This window comes from Molossus molossus, unplaced genomic scaffold, assembly GCF_014108415.1.
Source record: "Molossus molossus isolate mMolMol1 unplaced genomic scaffold, mMolMol1.p scaffold_m16_p_4, whole genome shotgun sequence".
In the NCBI taxonomy this organism is placed as follows: domain Eukaryota; kingdom Metazoa; phylum Chordata; class Mammalia; order Chiroptera; family Molossidae; genus Molossus; species Molossus molossus.
Window position 1 is genome coordinate 126,475,251 of NW_023425377.1, and position 23,040 is coordinate 126,498,290.

The following is a 23,040-nucleotide window of genomic DNA, read 5'->3' on the forward strand; positions in this document are numbered from 1 at the left end:
AAGTAATTCAAAGTGGATTAAAGACTTGAACATAAGACCTGAAATCATTTGGAAGAAGACATAGTCAGTAAACTTCAGGACATAGATCTTGGTGATGATTTTTTTTTTTTTTGAGTCTGACACAAAAAGCAGAAGCAACAAAAGCAAGAATAACTAGTAGGACTACGTGAAACAAACCAGCTCTGCACAAAAAAGGAAATCAACAAGATGAAAGGCAACCTACTGAGTAGGAGAAGATATTTGCAAATTATATGTCTGATAAGGGGCTGGTATCCAACATATAAAGAATTCATACAACACAATAGCAGAAAGCAAAAAGCAGACAACCCAGTTAAAACCTGGGCAGAGGATCTGAACAGACATTTTTCCAAAGAAGACATACAGATGGCCAACCGGTGCATGAAAAGATGCTCAACATCATTAATTATCAGGAAATGCACATCAAAACCATAGTGAGATAGTAGTTGACACCCATTAGGATGGTCACTATCAGAAAAACAAACAAACAGACAAACATGCTGACGAGGATGTGAAGGAACTGGAAGCTTTGCACACAGCTGGTTGCTAACTGGTACAGCGGCTATGGAAGACGGTCTGGCCGTTCCCTCAACATCAAAAATAGAATTACCATGTGATCCAGTGATCCCATTCATGGTCGGTGTGATTACGGGCTAACTTCATAGGAACAGCTTCAGGATCATAAAATATTCCTCCAAGGGATGTGTTATAATTTACTTAACTTCTTACCGCTACTTAGGTTGCTTCCACTTTCTTCTTAGAATAAGTAACACAGCAATGAATAACTTTGTATCTGTTGACTATTGCTGCATAACAAACCACCCCCAAATTGCCAGGAATCCTGCCCCTGCTCATAGTTTGGCTGTAATTGATTACATTTCAAAAATACGTGACACTTTAAATTAAGGAGTCCTATTTTACAATAACAACTAAAATGACATACACACACACACATAGTTTAAGAGGAAGACAAAATATTTTCAGACACTATGCCTACAAATTAAATTTTGTCTACATTGGTAATTGCATTTAAACATAAAATACATGACCAGATATAAGGAGTAACATCAAGGAGGACAATGTTAATCTCTTCACCTAAACTTTGGGATCTTGAATGTAACAACTGTCTTACGTTAGAGGAAACAGGTCTCAGATGTTAAGGTTACTTTCTCAGCTTTCCGTGCAGTTGCCGGACTGCTGCACCTCTCCTGAGACACACACACAAACATGTGATATATTTTGTGTATATTTAAAGTAAAAATGTTAGCCAGACGGCAGGAAGTTTTCACTGTCTAACCATACCATCTCATTCTTCAGATCAAGGTGGGAATTAGCCCTGCTTATGAAGAAAATTGTGGGTTGTGACTGTCTGAGGTAACAAGCTTTTATTTATTTTACTTCAGTTACCACTTAGGGACACTTGTGTGATTGTAAATGCCTTCTGTGCATGTAGCTAATCTATTTGACTTGTTTATGGGAAGAAGGATAACATAGAGGGAGTCTGCAGAGGTACCAGAGACTGACGCGCTGGCCGAACATCCCACATCTTTCTGATCATCTCTCTTCCCTTCTCTGTATCCAGACCCTTTAATTCACGCCGAGTCCCCGCTGCGCCCCAGCACCCCCTCTCCTGTGGGCCGTCCGTGGAAAGACTTCCTAAACAACTCATTCCGTAAATGTACTGGAAGGGCTGAGCAGTAGGGACTGGCTAGGCATCATTCACATCTGCATGGCCGGACCGGCATGACTGGGTGGCTGGTGGCCTCCTCGGCGGATGCACGGCGCTGTCTCTACTGCGTCTCACTGCGACCGTGTGGCCGCTGCACTCCCCGTCCGTGTGCCTCTCAGGAGTGGTCTGGAGCGGAGCAGAGCAGAGGGGCCTGCTGGCCATCCTTCTGCTGTGTCTCAGAAGGCTTAACAAAATCTTCAATGAATTAGGGGATTGATGCTGGTGTGTGGGCTTGAATGTCCCCATGCTCCGTGATCGCTGTCTCCCGAGGACATTACAGGTTCTCTGTGTGTGTTGAAATCCCTGAGAATAAGAACACATGCCCCATCCCTTCGGGCGGCCGGAACAGAGCCTCACAGACGGGTGCCCCCTAACAGCATTGTTCGCAGCTCCGAGCTGGGAGCCCGAGGGCCGGCACCCTCCTGGCGACGCTCCTCTGCCACAGACCTTTCATTGTGCCCGCGGGCGGGAGGGCTCGGGGTCAGTGGGGTCTCGGTCATAAGCGCAGCCATCCCACTCATGCGGCCTCTACTCTCATGACCTCATCAGCTCCCAAAGGCCCCACTGACTAAAACCATCAAAGTTGGGGGTTAGGATTTCAACACAGGACTTTGGGCCACAGACTCTCAGACCGTGGCCACGTGGTTCTGCATATTTGAATGTTTAGTGGGTGTTGCTCCATCGCCCAACAAGACAGTTCCGCCAGTACACGCCCCGCTGGGCGTGTGCAGGAGGCCTCGTAAGAGCCTGGTGGGGAAGGGAGAGGGAACCATTTATTTTTTGCTATATTTCCCTTTGTTCTCTAGATTTTGTACTCTGTGTATTTGCTACCTATTCAAAGAAATTTGAAAAAATACAGCCATGCGCCTCACGACATTTTGGTCGCGACTGGCCACACATACAGCGGCGGCATCCCTTATGGCCTGGGTGTGCGGCAGGCTGGACCTCTGGGTGTGCGTGCACTCTACCGCGTTCACAGCGAGGGAGCCACCTAACGACACATTTCTCAGAACGCTGAGCGGTGCGTGACTGTAAGTGAATGAATGAAAAGCATCATGCCTTGTCTACATGTGTGTGCATTCTTCTGTGGCATTGGTTTCCAGTGGGGGTGCTGTTGCCCCCAGGGGACATTTGGCAGGATCTGGAGTTATTCGAGGTGCGTAGACTGGGGGCATCTAGTGAGTGCATGTCAGGGATGCTGTTTCATATCCTGAATTGTGCAGCATAGCCGCCCCCCAATAATTAAGAATTATCAGGCCAAATGTTCATAGTGCTGAGGTTGAGAAGCTCTATTTTAGGTATGTGTTTAAAAAGTAAAGATAGAAGTACCTACATGTTACTAGCCATTGGCAAGGCCCTGAGTATACAAAGGAGGATCAAACAGCCCCAGCCCCCCAGCGGCTAACGTCTGGTGAGTGAGAGAGAGGTGAGCAAACAATGCAGGGATGGAGAGAGAGGGGAGCAGGCGACGCAGGGGCCGGAGAGAGAGGGGAGCAGGCGACGCGGGGCCGGAGAGAGAGGGGAGCAGGCGACGCGGGGCCGGAGAGAGAGGGGAGCAGGCGACGCGGGGCCGGAGAGAGAGGGGAGCAGGCGACGCGGGGACCGGGAGAGAGAGGGGGAGCAGGCGACGCGGGGCCGGAGAGAGAGGGGAGCAGGCGACGCGGGGCCGGAGAGAGAGGGGAGCAGGCGACGCGGGGCAGGAGAGAGAGGGGAGCAGGCGACGCGGGGCCGGAGAGAGAGGGGAGCAGGCGACGCGGGGCCGGAGAGAGAGGGGAGCAGGCGACGCGGGGCCGGAGAGAGAGGGGAGCAGGCGACGCAGGGGTGGAGAGAGAGGGGAGCAGGCGACGCAGGGGTGGAGAGAGAGGGGAGCAGGCGACGCAGGGCCGGAGAGAGAGGGGAGCAGGCGACGCGGGGCCGGAGAGAGAGGGGAGCAGGCGACGCGGGGCCGGAGAGAGAGGGGAGCAGGCGACGCAGGGGTGGAGAGAGAGGGGAGCAGGCGACGCAGGGCTGGAGAGAGAGGGGAGCAGGCGACGCAGGGGTGGAGACAGAGGGGAGCAGGCGACGCAGGGCTGGAGAGAGAGGTGAGCAGGCGACGCAGGGGTGGAGACAGAGGGGAGCAGGCGACGCAGGGGTGGAGAGAGAGGGGAGCAGGCGACGCAGGGCTGGAGAGAGAGGTGAGCAGGCGACGCAGGGCTGGAGACAGAGGGGAGCAGGCGACGCAGGGGTGGAGAGAGAGGGGAGCAGGCGACGCAGGGGTGGAGAGAGAGGGGAGCAGGCGACGCAGGGGTGGAGAGAGAGGGGAGCAGGCGACGCAGGGCTGGAGAGAGAGGGGAGCAGGCGACGCAGGGCCGGAGAGAGAGGGGAGCAGACGATGCAGGGGTGGAGAGAGGAGAGCAGACGACGCAGGGATGCGGCCCACGGAGCACAGACTGCAAACTAGGCACCGAGCAGGACTGAAATAGCCGCGAGCATGGTCGTTAGCCAGGAGCCACCTGTTTGAAACAGCAACTTGAGACGAATAATTGAGAGGGAAACACACATTTCAGGGGTTCTTTCCCCTCGGACCCCCAGGCCGAGAACGCAGCACTTGTCACCGGCGCCTGCCTCTGAGCCCGGCGGTCTGTCAGCGGGACAGGCGAGGGGCTGACTGGGCTGTGGCAACTGCCACTCTATTTCTGGGCTGAGGAGCACGTTTTGGAACTCGAAATGGACTCAGTGAGGTCTTTTAAAAGGAATGTGTAAGTCGTGCGTGGTGTTGCTTCTGAGAGATGCTGTGTGTTTTAGGAGCTGCGTTCCAGAGGCTGTCATGTTGGGCACCTTCTCCCCCACGCATGTCTCGTTTTCTGAGAGGCTCACCCGTTCGCTTGTACTTCATCCCCAGTCAAAGAGACCAGATAAAGCTCAGACTCGGAGATTCACTGGCTTCGTTTAGTTTCTTTCTGGACCTCTGTGCTCTCGTGCGTTTGCTTTGGTTCGATGTTTGCTGTGAGTTCCGGAGTCGTCCACATCTGACTGAAGTCCTCCCTGCCACAGGCTTCGCACTTGGCCTCCCCAGACCATGGTGCCCTCCTGCAGCTGCCTGCCTGCAAGAGCTGCTGGCTGGTTCACTGAGATAACACGTTAGGTTCATCTGTCATCGCCAGGAGGCAGGCCGGTGGGGACTGGTCATTGGCCAGTGGCACCACCCACGTAGCCGACTTTAAGCACTGGCCACACTGGAGCTCGTGTGCTTCCCACGGGAACTCCCGTCTGCGTCTCCGGCCAGCACGTCCGTGGAGGACGGCCCTCTCTCTTCCCGTGGGACACCTGCGCGCGCGGCCTCTGCCCGGTCTCCGCTGCGCCGTCGGAACACAGCAACACCTCGTGTCTGTCCTCGGTCGCTCTTCCTGACCCAGTGCGCTCCTCTGCTCAACACCCCGCGGTTTCCGAAAACCTCCCTCCTGCCCTGGCTGTCAGGCCAACAAAGCCTTACTGGACAGGAGCCCGAACCTCGAACCCCGGTCCAGCAAGCCCCTCCCGGGGACCCGGCGGAGGCCAGTGGGCTCCCTGCAGCCCGGGCTCCCACCGTGCGGCGGAGAAGGGGCCCCAGCACCTCACTCACCCCACCGGCTCTGGCCCTGAAACCTCACAGGGGTTTGTTTCACTCAGAAAGCAGAAATTTTAAATTTCATTTTGAGGTTCTGTGAAAAGTTATATTCAATGAATAGTTTTCTTGGACAATACCTAACTAAAAGATGCAATAGTTTCTCAGTGTTGATATTTTATACCACCCAATTTTACTGAGAGCAAAAATTATGGCTGTATGAAACATTAAAGAAGATTAAAGAGTAATTTCATTCTTTTCCTTATGATCACTATTAGTATTAATAATGTTAGAATAGAACAGAAATTAAGGGCAAATGATTTCTTTAATAGCTTAATGGCTTTAGACAGATCATTAAAGATCGAGTCCCTCGGGGAGGGAGGAGACCTGGAAGGTTGGGGGTTTCCTAGGGTGCTGGTTCCTGCCTCTCCCTCCCCCACAGGAAACAGGAGACACAGTCTCCCTTCATCCTCCCTCCTCCTGCCTTTCCCTCTGTTCCACACTGAGGGGGACTTTCAGAGCTGGTGTGTCCATCATACAAGCAACAGATTTCAAAAGGGGGATTTTAAAAGACGACAGAGATGTCCAAGGGAGAGGAAAATAGGTGTGGGGGAGGGGAGGGCAGTTCAGGCCCGGGAGACAGGGGGGAAGCAGCATTGGGGGCGCTGAGGCGCAGGGGAGAGCCCAGGGGAGTCACCGGGCAAGCAGGAGCGGGGAGTGGGCAGTGTGCTCGTGGGCGCGGGGTTCTGGAAGGCCCCCAGCTCAGCAAAGGCCTGCACCTCTCCCTGCTCTAGTCCCCTCCCTTCTCGTTCCTTTGGGTGACCAGGGCAGCGATGGTTATCTGTGGGAGCGGCCTCGGGCCTGGTGGCAGTGCAGAAGAGGCCCGAGGGTTTATTTAGTTCCAGCACAAAGGAATTTATCAGATTAGCCACTTGTGGACACTAAGAGCCGACCTTGTCCAGAAGGAAGGGTTGGCCACGAGGGGGAGGGGATCGTGGGAGAGGAACCGTGTGGCCCAGCCTTGTCCTGAGCTGACCAGCTTCCGGGAGGGGCATCTGGAAACCAGCCCCTGGGACCCAGCCGAGGTGGCACCGTCTAGAGGGGACAGAGGACACCTAACGTGGAAAAGCATCTTGAAACGTACCCATTTTGCGTAAGGCCTACTGGGCTTGGCGCCGGACAGCGGCTGAGACTGACACGGCCGGTCTGGGCTTCTCTCCGCCTGAGAGGCCGGCGTGGGCCCTGTCCAGGGTGCGTTGCCTGGAATAGGCCGAGGGCGCCTCTGGGGGTCCTGAGCTAGGTTTTTGCCTGAGGGTGTGCTCAGGGCACAGCCTCTGAGAGCCGACCGGAACGGAGACTGATTGGTTCCAGCCTGAATCGAGGCCAGCGGTTTGAGTCAGGGTGACTGGCGATGGGAACGTTGGGCAGGGTGGTGGGGTGTCCCTCCAGGTCGTTCAGAGCTTTGTGAAACGAGGCCGTTGTTCCAGTTCACGCTGTGGGCCGGGGCCCTTGGAAGGACATTTACAGGGAGGGAAGTGGACCTGGGTGAGCTGGCAAGACTGAGAGGTGGAGAGGAAGGTGAAGACGTGGGTTCCTTCATTTACTCCTCCAGGCAGCATCTGGGTGCATCTGGGGCAGGGTGGGGAGCCAGGGGGAGCGTGCCTTGGAGGGTGCAGGCAGACGGCGCCGTCAGGCAGGGGGGGGAGGAAGGAGGAGAGCCTGTGGGTGCACAGCAGCATGGGCAGTGCTTTAGGTGGGAAGTGGGGAGAGCTCTCGGGAGGTGACACTGGGGTGAGAGGTGACAGGCGGGCCCTGGGAAGGCCCATGGGAGGGACGTGAGAGGAGGGAGCAGCAGGAGCCAGAGGCCTGAGCCAGCAGGGACCCCGAGGCCCTGGAGGGGCCGAGTCAGCGGCCTCAGTGAGAACACAGTGTGGCCGTGGACAGAGTCTGAGACAGTCAGCGGGGAGGGCCACGTGCAAGCAGTTTCCTGTCACCGCAGAGAGCATTTAAAGGGGACTGTTGTGACCCTCGGACCAAGGAGCTGCGGGTTTGATTCCAGGTCAAGGGCACATACCTCAATTGTGGGTACCAGGCTCTTGGGGGCGGCAACCAGTCGATGTGTCTCTCTCACATTGATGTCTTTCTCTCTCTCTCTCTCTCTCTCTCTCTCTCTCTCTCTCCCCACCCCTTCCCACTCTTTCTAAAAAAAATATATCAATTGAAAAACATCCTCAGGTGAGGAATTAAAGAGAAATTCAGAGACAAACTCTGCTTTCCTTTCCCTAACAACACAATAAGCAGAACTGTGTGGGCGCGTCAGGGGCATCTGGGAGCTGCCCAGCGGTTCCCCTGGTGGACTTGGGGCGCTTCCTCTAGAGCATGGGCCTGCGGGGCCACTGCAGCTGCACCCCACTGCCCAGGGTTCCTCTCCCCTCCCGCCTCCCCTCCCGTTCCTCCCCGAGCCCCCCCTTCTCAGAAGACAGTCTGGTGGCCTCGTCCGTGCCAAGCCCAGCTGGAAGTAGTAGAGAAAAGCCATCGCCCCCACCTGAGCTTCAGATTTCCCATTTCGTCCACTTTTAATAGCAACTTAAACACGTGAATGGGCACCACGTCCTCAGAACTCAGTGTGTGCCGAGTACCACGCTGTGCTGCTTGATCGCCCAGCAGTGTGCCCGGCACAGCTAGTGCCCTCATCTCACAGGTGAGCCAGCCGAGCTAACAGAGGGCGCTGGCGGCTGCCCGCGGGCAGGACGCAGAGCCAGGGTCTGCGCGCGGCCGGGACGCGGTGGCTTCGCCCTGTGGGTCCCGCTCACAAGGTGCGCGGTGTGTGCAGGGTCCTTCGGGACTGTTCCGGTTCACGGCCAGCCGGTCTCCGACACCGGCTTCAATACGAGCAGTTATGGACTAGATACGTCTTCCTTTTCCTTCAGTAAGTTCTCTCTCCTCTCTTTCTCGTTCTTGCTCGAGCAAACCAACAACAGGCCAGGCCCCAGATATGCACTTTACAAAAAACGACCCGACTATTCTCGGAAGAATGTTAGGGCCCAGCGGGGGTGTAACTTGCCCAAAAGGTCGCATCAGTAGTAAGGGGCAGAGATGGATGGGAGCCCAGTACCTGGCACCCAGAGCCCGCGTTGGCAACTGCCAAAGTATGCCCTAGGACTCGCCCCTGGGCCGCAGTCTTCCCGGGGAGGCGTCCGGCCGAGGGGCGAGGGGCGGCATCTTGTCAGCTGTGCCCCCCACTTGGTTTCCCAGCGTCTCTGCAGCCAGGTCGGTGTTTCCGCTGGTGCTCACGTGGGAAAACCTGCCTAATAAACTCGGTCCCTGGACCCCAGAATCCGGGTCCCTCACATCTGCCTTTCTGAGGGATGTGTCTGTGCGGCTGCCGCTCCCTAGAGCCGGGTTCTAGGCTGCAGCTCAGTGGAGCTTTGTGGGACAACGACGTAAGCCTACGAGGGTCTTTGTCCTTGACAAACGGTCAACTCAATGTCTGTACGACGTGCAGAGTGGAAGATAAGAACAAGGGTAATTCAGCTGGAAATGAAGCGTGTTTCCCGTCCCCCGGGGACCTCATCCCAGCCTCGTCCTTGCTGCCTGTACAGACTTAGGTGCTGACGGAAGCCCAGAGCCTCAGTTTCCTTCGTTCCCAGTGGGATAATAATGCCTATTATTGAGCTTGGGAACGATGAACAACTTTGTATCGAATGAATGTTTGAAAATGTGATGAGTGCAGGAACTTGAACATGTTCGATTAAAGTCAACTCGTGTTTTTTAATCTAAATGGTCAAGACTGTTTCTTTGACTCTTCCCTGCCTATACATTTTATGCTGCTAAAAGTAAGTTCTGAATGTGAGCCAGGGCTCAACAGGCAGGCAGCTCCGAAGGAATAAGAATGCAAAGCTTGCAAAGACTATTATGTGTCACGGTCGATATTTGTATCGCGAAAGAAATCATGGCATTAAAGGATTATCTTTTTAAAACGGATGTTATTGTTTAGGTTTTTGTGTTGATTTTCAGTGTTTAAACACCTTAAACTCTTCAAGAGCGAGTTTATTCCCTCTGCTTTAGCATTGTATGTCCTGTTGAGCTAGTTACATTCTAAAGGTTCATGTCATTCAATGTTATTGCTGATTCTTTGAAATAATTTACCTATAGTATTTCTAGAGGAAAGCACTGCACAGACATATGCATTACATTAACGGGCATTCTTTCATAGACAGAAACCTTGCTAGTTAATATGGCTTACATCAAACACAGCATCTTCCATAAAGCTGTCTTTGCTCAAACTTAGCTGTGAGCTCGGATACAGCCGACACTGCATGCCAAGTGTTGTTTCTCTTGTGACTGACTGGCCCTACTTCATCTCTCTGGTGCCCATTCGATAGCAAAGACATTCAGTCATGTATAGAGAGAGCCCCTTTCTTCGCCACGCCTTCTAAAAATAGAGACGAGTCTGGAGCAACGTCATATTCTCAATGCCTTGGGTTTGTTTTATCACACAACTCAGCCATAAATACTGCCAATGAGTCTCTGTTTCAAAACTGGATCTATCTTTCAGACCCCACACGAGGCCTATGTCCTTCACAGTGTAACTGTCTGATGAACGGGCAGGAGAAAAAGCAATTCGGATTTCAGCTCTACCAGAAGATGTTGTCTCTGGTGTTATAGCAGTCTCATGCAGAAGTGTAACCCTCAGATGCTTCGGGGTTTCTGCGTGGGTTAGGGCATCTGGGACAGTAACTGGAATATGTGTAGCTTAATTTCTTGGACAAGAAACTCTGTTGCATTGCAAAATGCTGGGAGTTGTTTGTTTTACAGGTAGTGGATACAATGTAACTGGAAGGGCTGCAATCTCATCAGAGTGGCCGTTTTTATTTTGTTTTGAGTTTCTGTCTTCAGCTGTGTTGTAACACAGACAGCCTTGCAAGTGATATGATTTCAGGAGGCATCTCCTTGTCCCAGTTCCTGCTCCCCTGAGACTCAGTACAGGGATGCCTGAAAACCCATAACCCCTTTGGCCATCCCATGCATTCTCCATTCCTGTTAAAAATGTTAGCTCCAGACAGTTGACGTATTAAGTCTTATCAGGCATCTGGGACACTTTGGAATCTTTTACTGGGAGTTTGGATACCTGAATTCACTGATAAAATCTATTGTTTTCTTGCAACCAGACAAAAAGAGCAAGAGTGAGTCTGCTTATAATGTAGAGTGGCAGGTGCAGTTGTGGGAAAATTAAGACACTTGCTCACAGCTCACCCCATGTTACAAGGAAAGTGAGTATTCAGTTGACAATATACTCCCAAGCTGCTTAGCACTTGGAAAAAATATATAGCCACACTACAAGTAACTGTTGCAATTCTACGTGAGAGCAGCTTTGCAGAACACAACTGCGGAAGCCAGGCCAGCTTCAGAGACTCATAGCCTCGTCTCAGACGTGAAGGCAGGACATGCCCTCCTGACCATCCAGGGTCGTTTACTATGTGGGCAACAGACTGTCTACGGAGTGACGGTCCGTCACTTCTCAGATGAGGGGTGAACGTTTGCGGCTCTGTCTTGGTCACTCTCTTGCTCCCTGGGAACCCGGTGCCACGCTGTGAGCCCCTGTGGAGAACTCCACGTGGTGGGCGCTGAGGCCTCCAGCCGAGCCTGTGGGTGAGGATGGAAGCAGACCCTCAGCCCAGTCTAGCCTTCAGGGGGGTGCAGGCCTGTCCACATCTGGGCTGCGACTTCCTGAGAGTCCCTGAGCCCGAAACACCCAGCTTAGCCGCTCCCAGGTTCCGGCTTCTCAGAAACTCAGGTAATAGATGCCAGTTGTTTTAGGCCAATAAGTTGTGGGACAAAATTTATGTCACTATAAATACTAAAACAATTTACCCATCTATCATTAGTCTCCAGAATCCACAGGCTAGAATACCCAGGAAACAACTCGCTCTTGCCTGCTGGGTCTTTTATTTCATTGCACTTTTAACTAGACGTGTGTTCCCTCATTGCCTCCCCCACCTAGAGTCCCGGCCATGTCTGATGCTGCCAAGCCTCCCCTGGCCCTGGACAGGCCCCGAGCCGTCTGACAGGCAGCTAAGCTGATGGACCCCAAGACTGCCCACCCTGCCTGCTGCCCTGGGGCAGGAGACCCCTCCACGCCCCTCGGTTTTCAGCTGAGAGTCTGAGCGACCGCTTAGGCCCCAGGAATCGGGTGGCGGAGGTGGCGGAGGTGGCAAGAGGGTTGTGTGGCCCCGCGGTCTGCAGTGTTGTGGTGGGAGTCCGCAGGGTGCCCATTGTTCCTTCCCTCCCCTTGCCTCGCTCCCTTGTTGCTGCGGGTGGGGTGGGGATCAGCAGTGGGTTCTTGCAGCTCTAACAAGATGGAGCTGCCCCCCACCCCTTTTCTTTGGCTTAGAGGGTCTGGGAATCTGGGGAGAGCTGTGGCTAGGTGGGGCCTCACCGAGGCAGAAGAGGGTTTCTCCCGGCACCCCCACACCCCAGCGGCACGCACTGCGATGTGGGGAGGGGCTGAGGGACTGGGCGCCCACACCTCTGCCTTTGGGGGCAGCCAGGTGACTGAGAGGGGCGGGAAGGGGATGTGGGCAGAGCGGGCAGCAATGCGCACGCACGTCTGTGTGAAGGGCGCTCTGCCCGTGAGCCGCACAGACTGGCCGAGGCTCCCGAATCCACAGTCCAGCTACGCAGCTGCCATTTTACTTTCTAAGAAAGGTGTGTTTCCAAACGTAAGTGATGGGATCCAGATGTGCGCCGGTCTGGGGGCCGCTGCACTGTGCTCTCCGCTCTTCCGGGCCCCTCCCTGCAGGCAGGCCCCAGAACGCCCAGCCCTCCGCTTGGACACTGCCTCCGGCCAGACCGCCGCTCAGGTCCCAGCGGCCTCCTCCTCCGCTCGCTGCTCTCGGTTCCCCGTTTCTCCTGCTCACATTCGTGGGGACGGGCCTGCTGCAGCCCCTCGGGAAGTGAGAACAGTAGGAGCCTCACAGGGAAGTGGGTGGAGCAGGGGTGCTGCCAGCCGGACCCAAGACCAGCCTGCCTGGGCCAGCAGGTGAGGGGCAGAGGAGGAAAGGCAGTTAGAGGGGAAGGGTGCCCCCACTAAGACTGTCACCTAACATATCACGAATCTGTGGCTGGTCAACTCCGTCACCCCCTCCTGAAGTAAGCGAACCCACCTCCCCTGCCTGTGTGTTTTATCCTGCACTCTCTCCCCACGTACAAGGTTAACGTCACTGCGGAGCCAGAAAGTATCAGTGACATAGTGGGTAAGGGCATCTCGAGTGAAAACACCTTGAATTCACATGTTCGCTCAGAGAGAAGTGAAGTGAAATGTTTCATTAATAGGACTAAAGAGAAAAACCTAATCAGATTGTTTGCAAAGTTAAACTAAGATGGATGATTTGAACCAGGTGTAGGGAATCCATGCATTTTCTCCTTGACACCAAGGTGTTAAGATAAACAGCTGAGTCATGCCCAGGTTCTCTTCGGGGTGCATCATGTTATGGGGTGTAGTCCTCCTCACACTGCAGCGTGCCTACAGCAGACAGTAAGAGGTCACCTCCCTGTGGCTGTCCGGACCACCCAAAGGGAAGCCCTAAGACATCAGCTGAGTGGTTGTAAAAATTCTAAGGCAACTTTTTTGAGGGGTCGGTGGGCGGTTGAAGGGCTCAGGGAGCTTTGGGGGGGCAGCAGGCGGCGGCTTCAGGGCAGGTGTTAGCGGGGTGGGCTCTTGGAGAGGATGGAGACGGGGGAGTCTTCTCCGGGAAGGAAGGACAGTTGGTATTAAGGCCCCACTGCCTCCCACCAACAACCAGACCGGCGGTGCTGCCCGGGCCCGGAGGAAGGTGGGAGGCAGGAAGTGGACGGGCCCCAGCTCCCTTCCCGGGTCGGCTTGGGGGTTCATTCCCGCGAATGTTGACCTGCGCCCGGTGCGTGTGGGCAGCGTGCTGAGCACTGGACGCGTCCTGCCCTGGAGGGGGGATGGGGCGCAGTTCAGTAAAATGGCTTCAACGTTCCTCACGGGCTGGACAGCTTGCACCCCGGGACTTGTCAGGGGAGAGCTGCAACTAGACTCATCCACGCTTCGCTTGTAACCCCGAGAAAACCAGACACGAGCGGGGTCAAGGAGAGGGCCGCAGGGACGGGGGCCAGGCTGGGCCTCCGGGCGCGAGGTGCGGCGGTGCTGCCTGCGGGCACCGGGCGGCGGGGCGGCCGCTCTCGGCCTGGCTCGGGCGCAGCGGCGGTGCCAGCGGCGGGGCTGGGCGTCCGGGCGGCTGGCAGCGGAGGCCGGGCGGGGCCGCTCGGAGTCCGGCCCGCAGCCAGGGGGCGGCGTCTGGCTCGTGCGGCCGCCGGCTACCTGGGCTCCGGTCCCCGCTCCGGCCGGTCGTCTCCGCCGGCGGCGCTCCGCGGAGCTGCAGATCCCGGCGCCCCGAGCGGCTGGCGCGGAGGCGCGCGGGAGTGGAGGCGGTCCGCGCGCGGGCGGCGGGGGCTCGGTGGGGGACTCTGGGGGGGGACTCTGGGGGGGGGGGCTTGAGGGACGCCGAGCCCCGCCCCGCCCCTCCGCCCCTCCTCAGGCCCCGCGGAGCAGGGAGCAGGGACATGGACCGAAGCCTGCTGCTCTGGCACCATGACGCCCGTCCGCTTTGTGCTGGCTCTGCTCTTAGGGGCGCTCCCCGAAGTGGTCACCTCTGATCCGGCCCTGGGCTATCCCCTCCATTACCGCCATCGGCCCCCGGCGGGTCCCCAGTTTCCTCACTACCTCTCCACCCCGCAGCGGCCGCTGAGGACGCCCCTGTCCCCGCTGGAGCCCCGGGCGCCGCGCCCGCTTGCCTTCCACGCGGGGCACGCGCCCCGGCCGCACCCCGGAGCCTGGCCCGCGGGCGGGCCCTGGGTCAACGTGACGGACTTTGGCGCCCCGTGCCTGCGCTGGGCGGACGTGCCGCCCTTCCTCGAGAGGTCGCCCCCGTCGGGCTGGGCTTCACTGCGGGGGCAGCGCCACAACTTCTGCCGGAGCCCCGACGGCGCGGGCCGGCCCTGGTGCTTCTACCTGAGCGTCCGCGGCCAGGCGGACTGGGGCTACTGCGACCCTGGACACGGTGAGCGGCCTGGGCGGGGGAGGGCGTGGGGGCCTTTCCCCTGGGCGCTGGTGCGCTGCACGGACCTACCAGCCCTGTGCCTTGGCGCCTTGGCGTTGACTTGGAAAGGTGTGCTTTGTGTGTGGTTGTCGGGGGTGATGGTTTCTGTGCCAGGCGCTGGGCTCTGGAGGCCTGGGCGTGTGTATCTGTGTGTGTGTGTGTGCGTGTGTACAGGCACACGTGTGCTGGGTGGATGTGTGTGGGTGGGGCGGATGTGTTCTGTGTCTAGATCAGCTTGCCTTGAAGGTATTGCAGTGTTTACACAGAAGAGGCCAGTTTCTAAGTACTCCTTTGGGAAGGGAAACATTAAATCTAATACAACAGCCAGTAACCGTTCCCCCTCCCCAAAGGCCCCCATTTGGAAACATAAAAATTTGGCCTCAGTTCCATCACCGACCTCTAATGGGGAAAGTATGGCAACATTTCTGGGCCGAAATAAAAGTTGTCAAAATGATGCTCACAGTATGGGGCAGAGTGTGGTCAATAGCGTCCCCCAGTGAAGAAAGAAGAAAGGGAAAGGAGATGATGTGACCATCTGGGGAAGCAGCAGCTTGACTTGGTCAGGTGCAGACAGCCGTTATCCCGCCGTGGGTGCTGTGTGTGGGGAAGCGGGACCAGATGACGGAGTCTAAGGTGTTCTGGAGTTGTGGTAGTAGAAGCAACCCCTGGATGGCGTTATTGAAAGTGAACAGTCTGCCGCAGAACAGTGCTTCATTTTGAGTTTGGGATTTTGTTAATATGAGGGTCCCCCTCCACCCCCCACCCCACAGCCCTCCTCTAGGAGCTAGAGAAGAAAAATCCTTATGTCTTTCAAAATTTTAAATTTCCTTAAAAAAAAAAAAAAGCAGCTCTCCAACCAAGCTGTGGGCAGGAGTCCTGCACGGATTCCGAAGGGGCTGTCCTTCGCGCTGTGCGGGGTGACGTGGAGGTCGGCTTTCACGTGCCGTCTGCAGACACTGCGCTCGCCTGTGTCCTCTGCTGCATCGGTGCTCTGACTCGCAGCGCGGCGCTAGGAGGTGGAGACCAGTTGCCCTTCGCCCCAGAGTGAAGTCATCGCTGTGGTCATGCTCTGCGGTCCGAATGCCAATGTGGCTCCGAAATGCGTGAGGTGATGTCAGCAGAGCCCGAGCACCATCTCCTCGTTTCCTGGAAGAGTGTTCATCATAAAAGCCCACGGTTCGCAAACAGGGACTGTTTCATTTTCCTGCTGTCACATTGTATTTCCTATTTTATGGCTAGACAGAAGGAAAGGGACAGTGGAATTCAGAGCCAACACACTGTCCTGATCTGTGGCTGTCTTGCTGGTCCACAAGAGGGAGTCGCTGCCCTGTGACCCCTCCCCACCCCCGTGGTGCCTGCGTGCTCATGGCTAGACCCCAGCAGACAGCTGAAACGGGGTACAGGGATTGAACACAGCGACACCAAAGAAACCGCCAAGGTGGGAGATCAAACCCCAGACCGGGAAAGCAGCTGGCCGGCTATGTAATCATTGACCGACGTCCTCAGACTCAGCCTCGATTAGCCGTTCTGTCCTTCACTCTTCCCTTTCTGACTGGGTCCAGCTCATGCCTTGGAAACCACCGGCACATCCGGGACCTTGTGGCTTTTTCGGCGCGACACGCACTTGGGGGTGTGCACAAAGCCGGCACGGCACGGGAAGAGGAGTGTGGAATGTGCTGGAGAAACATCGGTGTCCTCGGGCTCTGCAGGCCCTGTGCAGTGCTGGGTGCGCCTCTGAACCCCCGGAGCTTGGTTTGCTTGTCTGGAGACGAGCAGCTTCGGAATTGGGTTCCTGCGGAGGGTCTGCCAGCTGAGCACACACCTGGCCCGACCAGAACAGCTGGGTTAGCTGAGCACACTCTGTGCTGGGTGCGGGCTCTGAGCACACATCTGGCCCGACCAGAGCAGCTGAGTTAGCTGAGCACACTCTGTGCTGGGTGTGAGCTCTAAGCACACATCTGGCCGGACCAGAACAGCTGGGTTAGCTGAGCACACACTCTGTGCTGGGTGCGGGCTCTGAGCACACACCTGGCCCGACCAGAACAGCTGGGTTAGCTGAGCACACACTGTGCTGGGTGCGGGCTCTGAGCACACACCTGGCCGGACCAGAGCAGCTGGGTTAGCTGAGCACACACTGTGCTGGGTGCGGGCTCTGAGCACACACCTGGCCCGACCAGAGCAGCTGGGTTAGATGAGCACACTCTGTGCTGGGTGCGGGCTCTGAGCACACATCTGGCCCGATCAGAGCAGCTGGGTTAGCTGAGCACACTCTGTGCTGGGTGCGGGCTCTGAGCACACACCTGGCCCGACCAGAACAGCTGGGTTAGCTGAGCACACACTCTGTGCTGGGTGCGGGCTCTGAGCACACACCTGGCCCGACTAGAACAGCTGGGTTAGCTGAGCACATACTGTCCTGGGTGCGGGCTCTGAGCACACACCTGGCCCGACCAGAGCAGCTGGGTTAGCTGAGCACATACTGTCCTGGGTGCGGGCTCTGAGCACACACCTGGCCGGACCAGAGCAGCTGGGTTAGCTGAGCACATACTGTCCTGGGTGCGGGCTCTGAGCACACATCTGGCCCGATCAGAGCAGCTGGGTTAGCTGAGCACACTCTGTGCTGGGTGCGGGCTCTGAGTACACACCTGGCCCGACCAGAGCAGCTGGGTTAGCTGAGCACACACTGTGCTGGGTGCGGGCTCTGAGCACACACCTGGCCCGACCAGAGCAGCTGGGTTCGATGAGCACACTCTGTGCTGGGTGTGAGCTCTGAGCACACACCTGGCCGGACCAGAGCAGCTGGGTTAGCTGAGCACACTCTGTGCTGGGTGTGAGCTCTGAGCACACACCTGGCCGGACCAGAGCAGCTGGGTTAGCTGAGCACACTCTGTGCTTGGGTGCAGGCTCTGAGCACACACCTGGCCCGACCAGAACAGCTGGGTTAGCTGAGCACACACTGTGCTGGGTGCGGGCCAAGCCTGTCACGTACTCATTCTCTCCTGCGATTCTCACAGTAGCATTGTCGGTGCACATTTCACCTCCGGCTCCTTCTGCTCTGGTCCCTGAGTTACGCAACGGGGTAGAAATGCCTGTGCGGTCTGCAGGTCCTGCTTTGGTCGCCTAAGGACTAGTCTGAAAGGAAGGAGGAAGGGAATTGTGTTTGGTCCAGTGCACACGAGTTCTAGTCTTTACGATTTAAAAATATCCAGGATTTTCTTTCTTTCCTTTTTATACAAAAATCAACTAGGACAAAAGGAAAGAATGTGTATAGTAATTAGATCCCTCCTTTAAAAAGGAGCAGGAGGCCGGGGGCACATATCTCGCGCATCGCGTGCCCCCAGGGGAACGAGGACGTTGGCCGAGGAAGGCAGGGGGGTCGAGGCCTGTTGAAGGGGCAGCAGGGCCCCCGGCGAGCTGGGCCGGGAGGGGCCCTCCAGTGGCAGGGATGTCTGAGAAGGAGCGAGGTGGTGCCTGGGCCCTGGTTGCCAGTTAGTAATCCGGGATCACGGGGGGGCCGGAGAGCCAGCATCAGCACGGACGGGGGCTCTCAGTGAGCATGAGAATCACCGGTGTCCTGGGCTCTCGGCTTTGGAGGCCCAGTGAAGTGTTCCCTGGATCCGGCTCCGTCAAGGGGCTTCAGATGCTGAAGACGCCTCGTTCCTGTCAGGGAAAACCATGGGGCATCAGAGCCCCCCTGAATAAATGTGTAGTGGTGGGTGGTGGTTGTGACTAATTGAGTCCACCTTCTGTGACTTCGTCCTGCTAGGTTGGGGTCAAGCCTGCTGTGTGTGGGTTAGAAAATGGCACCCCGTGTTCCTTTGACCAGTGCGAGGTGATAGCAGCTGGTTCACCAGAACACGTTTCTTGTTTTGTTTCGTTTTTCCATCACCATTTGTCCCCTCGAGGCCCTCTTCCACCCCCCACCCCCTCACCTTAACAAGAGCCAGGTTGTTTTCCCGTGTGTGCAGGAAGAGTGAAGTTAACGGTGCCCCAACACCACCTGCCGTGGTTGGGCAGACGGGCCTCTGCTACAGGTCACAGTGGAGCCCCGCCGTCGGTGACCGATGGCCGACGGGTGAGACAGGTACAGGAAGGGGCGGCGCTCTGATAACTGGGCTTCTACCAGGAAGAGTGGCTCGCGGAGCCGACTCTTTGCCGGGTCGTGCCGATCTGTTCATCCACACCCACCCACCCGCGTCTCCGGTGCTGGTAGACACAGGGCCACGGGAGGAGCGCCGGCGCTCACGGGCTGCCCTGTTCCACGCCCGCCCGGGCCTTCACGTGGATGCCAATTAAAACGCTGGCTGAAGGCGTCTCTCTTTAAAGAAGCAAAATGCTACATCTATGTCGATTATGTTTAGCAGGTGCTGAAAAACATTTATGAGGACGATTTGATACATTTCCTGGCTGGATTTTAAATATTGAGATCAGTCTGCTTTTCTGGCTAAGGCAGCTATAAAATACTTCGATTTCCCTGAAGCAGAACCACGTGTATGTGGACAAATAAGTTTTGACAAAGGAGCCAAAAACCCTAATGGAGAAAAAAGAGCCTCTTCAATAAGTGGTGCTGGGGAAAGCCACATGCATAAGAGTGAAACGAGACGCAGTTTGTCCCCATGTACAAAAATCGGTTCAAAAGGGATCACGTGCCTAAATACAAGATCAGAAACAGTGAATGACGTAGAAGAAAGCACAGGACTAAACTTTTGGACCTGGGTCTTAGGGGAGACTTTATGAATATGACCCCAAAGGCAAGGGAAGTAAAGACAAAAATAAATGAATGGGACTGTAACAAACTAAAAAGCTTCTACACAGCAAAAGAAACTGACAACCAAACAAAAAGGCAACCAACCGAATGGGAGATGATATTTGCAAACAACAGGTCCAATGAGGGGTTAATATCCAAAATATATAAAGAATTCACACAACTCAGCCCAAACAAACAAATAATCCCATTAAAATGGGGATAGAACCTGACAGACACCTCTCCCAAGAATACATACAAACAACCCACAGACGTATGAAAAGATATTCAGCCTCACTGGCAATTAGGGAAATGCAAGTCGAAACGACGGTGAGACACCACCTCACACCTGCTAGAGCGGCTGTTCCCAACAAGACAATGACAAGAGCGGGCGAGGTGTGGAGAGGAAGGACCCCTCACTCACTGCTGGTGGGAGTGTAAACGGGGCAGCCACTGTGGAGGACAGCACGGTGGTTCCTCAGAATGTGAATCGAGTTTCCACACGAGCCAGCCGTCGCTCTTCTGGGTATCTACCCGAAAAACCTGGAAACATGTATGTGCAAAGCTATCCGCACCCCTGGGTTCACTGCAGCATTGTGCACAGTGGCCAAGACATGGAGACCACCCAGTGTCCTTCGACAGAGGATTGGATAAAGGAGAGGTGGTCCATTGACACCACGGACTGCTCCTCCGCCAGAAGAAAAGATGAAGGACCGCCCTTTGCGACAACCGGGGAGTATCATGCTAAGAGAAATAAGTCAGACAGAGCTAAGAGCCTTCTGATTTCACTCACATGCGGGGTAGAAATGGAGACTCATGGACACAGACCACAGCAGGGCGGTTACCAGAGGGAAGGGGGTTGGGGGTTGGTTAAGGGTAAAGGGGACCAAATATATGGGTGATGGGCACACAATGTATGTACAGATCAAGTGTCAGAGAAATGTACACTTGAAACCTATGTAATTATTAACCAGTGTCACCCCAGTAAATTTAATAAAAAAGATAAAACATAGAATAAAATACTTTGATTTAAGGTATTATCTGATTATTAGTGTAAATATTTTTTAAGAAGAAACTAAGATATAGAGTTATTGCCTTTTATGAGTGATTATATGATATATATAGTTACTATGAGTGGTTATATGAGATATATGATATATATATATACACACACACATCATATATGTGTGTGTGTGTGTGTGTATATACATATATATGTGTATATATATAGTTATTGACATATATGTGTTCCCTGTCTTTGAGTATGTGTGCGTGGAGGTAACTTTGTGAAGTAGTTTGGTTCCTAACTCTAAGGCAAACCCAAGTATCCAGCAGTAAGGTTCTACTCAGAGTCCCATATTTGATGGATACTGTGCAGCTACTAAAGTGATCATTGTTTATCATAATATATATATGATAATGCTAAGCAGAAAATGCTATGATTTTTAATGGGAAAAGATGGATCCAAAATGTATATACATTATGGCTGTGAAAATAAAGATGGAAATGAAGAAAATTTGGCCCTGGCCGGTTTGGCTCAGTGGTTGGAGCGTTGGCTTGCGGACCAGAGAGTCCCGGGTTCAGTCCCTGCTAGGCCCTAGCGGCGAGGGGCACGTACCAAAAAAAAAAAAAAAGAAAGAAAGAAAATGAAGGAAATTTGAAGAGGAAACAAATGATGACTGTGAACCTGAATACGCGTGTGGTTGGATTATTTAGGAGGGTTCTGATGACAAAGAACAGAAATCCCGTTCGGAGCGACGGAGGTGAAAGGGTTTGTGGTCACAGCATGGGCAGCTCCGCGTCTGGTCTCCCCGGACTCCCCGGTTCTCTGAGTGCGGCCTTTGCCCTGGGTGGTGGTTTGCAGCTCCGAGAGGGCGGGCCTCCTCAGGGGTGGCCCCATGAAAGCAGGGCGCCTTCCCGGGATCACCCACACACTCCCCTGCTCCGCCCTGGCCACAGCCGGTCACAGGTCCCTCCTGGCACCCTGGGAGGGACAGCAGTGACCTCGATTCCCTGCAGCAGCCAGGGCTGAGCGCCTGCGGGCCGGCAGGAGGAAACGAGGGGGTCGCCGAGGGGCACCCACTGGCTGTGCTCCGATGTGTGGTTGGGACTTGTCCTTATTTTGGGAGACTTCATGCATTTAAAATAGTCGTGCGTGGTTTAAAAACTGTGCTGTGCGCTGCGACCTGCTTATGTAGATGAACGGCAACCCTGGATGGATGGATAAAGCGTGTTTACCTGTTTTAAGATGCCCTTGGCAAGTCTGGCGAGTTTATGTCTGAAACGAATAATTCCATAATTGTTAAGCATAGGGCAGTTAGTTCAGTTGTCAGGTCAACGTGGTTTAATTCTAAATGTTAAGCACCCCCCGAACTTGTGAAGAAAACAGCCCCCTGCGATCTCCGCACCGTCTGCACAGTGGAAGGTGGGCCGTCGGGAGCCTGCGGCGGGAGCCGGGACGTTCTAGTTCGCTCTCACTTTCCCGAGTTTCTTCCTCTCGCCCTTCTCCCCTCTTCGCAGATCCGCGCAATGGGAACAAGTGCTGTGTGCAAAGCACCAAGGAGATTTCCCTCCTGCAGCCGGGCAGCCCCCTCAGCCTCTGCTTTCTCGGGGTCGCAGAGTGGCAGGTGCTGACCTGCCCGGGCCGGGGGGCCTTGCTAAGCACGCGCCGAGTTACACGAGACGCTGTCCGCTGGGTGAGGACACACGGGCTGGCCGAGATGTCAGAAGTCTGCTGAGCATTTTCATTCCCTCTCCTGGGACACCTGCTTGGGGTGGAGTTCGATTTCATTACCCAGTGAAGCACCGTGTCGCGGTGTCGCTCATGCCATTTGCTCACGTGTGAACGGTTCAGGACACGGTTTGCGGGATGTTCTGCGGGGGCGGTTGGGTGCATCTGCCGTTAGTGTCCCGTCGGTTGGCCACGTACAGCATCTTCAGCATAATACCGAGCAGAGTTATCAACCGAAGAGTAATGGGCAAGATGTGTAAGTGTTTCACAAGCCCGGTGTAAATGGGTAGGATGCCGTTCAGAGGCGACGGCTCATGTTGAACTAGACGCGCTCTGATGTTTCTCTCGGCACAAACAGTGCGCACATGAATAATACATGGTGAGCAACATGAATTACAGATGTGACCTAATGGAGACCGGCAGCCCAGCTGGGTCTCAGTCCAGGGGGCTGCTGTACGTGCTAAAATACTCTGGTCTGGTTTTGACACGGCGCAATTTCAATAAAACCTGCAATCCTCACACCTAAACCCACCTCAGTTACGGGGACATATAAGCATAGGCCAAATAGTATCCGTAGTACTGTCAGGGAGGTTGGGGGGGAAAATGACATCAAAATTAACCGAGCCCCCCAACTGTACTTGAAACATTCAGCTGCCAGCCCCCTGCCCCGAGTTGTTTTTAGGCAACGTGAGTATTTTCGTATATTCCATAGTTAAGACAGGAGGTGGTCATTGGTCATTCAGTGTATTTTCCCAGGGTTTCTTTGGTATAAGACATAGACGACGTTTAACCCATTTGTCAAATATGTGCACTAAAGTGTCCGACGTGATAGGTTTTCTTCTGTTTTCCTAACAGTCCACGGGGCATGTCTGTGTCACTTGCAGTCTCTACAGGCTTTGTCAAGGATCGGGACCACAGCGTCATGTCACCAGCATGCTTTTTCCCCTATTCCACCGGAACAATAGAAATGACTAAAATCAATTATTTTGTGCCTCTGTCGAGTTCAGTAATAGACAAGAAAGGATTTGAGTGATCACCTTAATTTTCTTTTACTCATTTGTGCAACCGTGATTTTAACAGATTGAAAAGACACGTGTGCCTTCTCTTCAGAGA

General features: G+C 54.8%; 1 protein-coding gene across 1 annotated transcript in view; it reads left to right on the top strand.

Annotated features, from left to right (window-relative positions):
- The first annotated feature begins 13,947 nt into the window (after positions 1–13,947).
- The window catches only part of PRSS12 (serine protease 12), a 58,100-nt gene continuing 49,007 nt past the window's right edge, over positions 13,948–23,040 (top strand). Inside the window, exon 1 of the mRNA XM_036282292.1 lies at positions 13,948–14,416. Within this exon, the coding sequence (XP_036138185.1) occupies positions 13,948–14,416 (469 nt within the window). The remainder of the gene's footprint in view (positions 14,417–23,040) is intronic.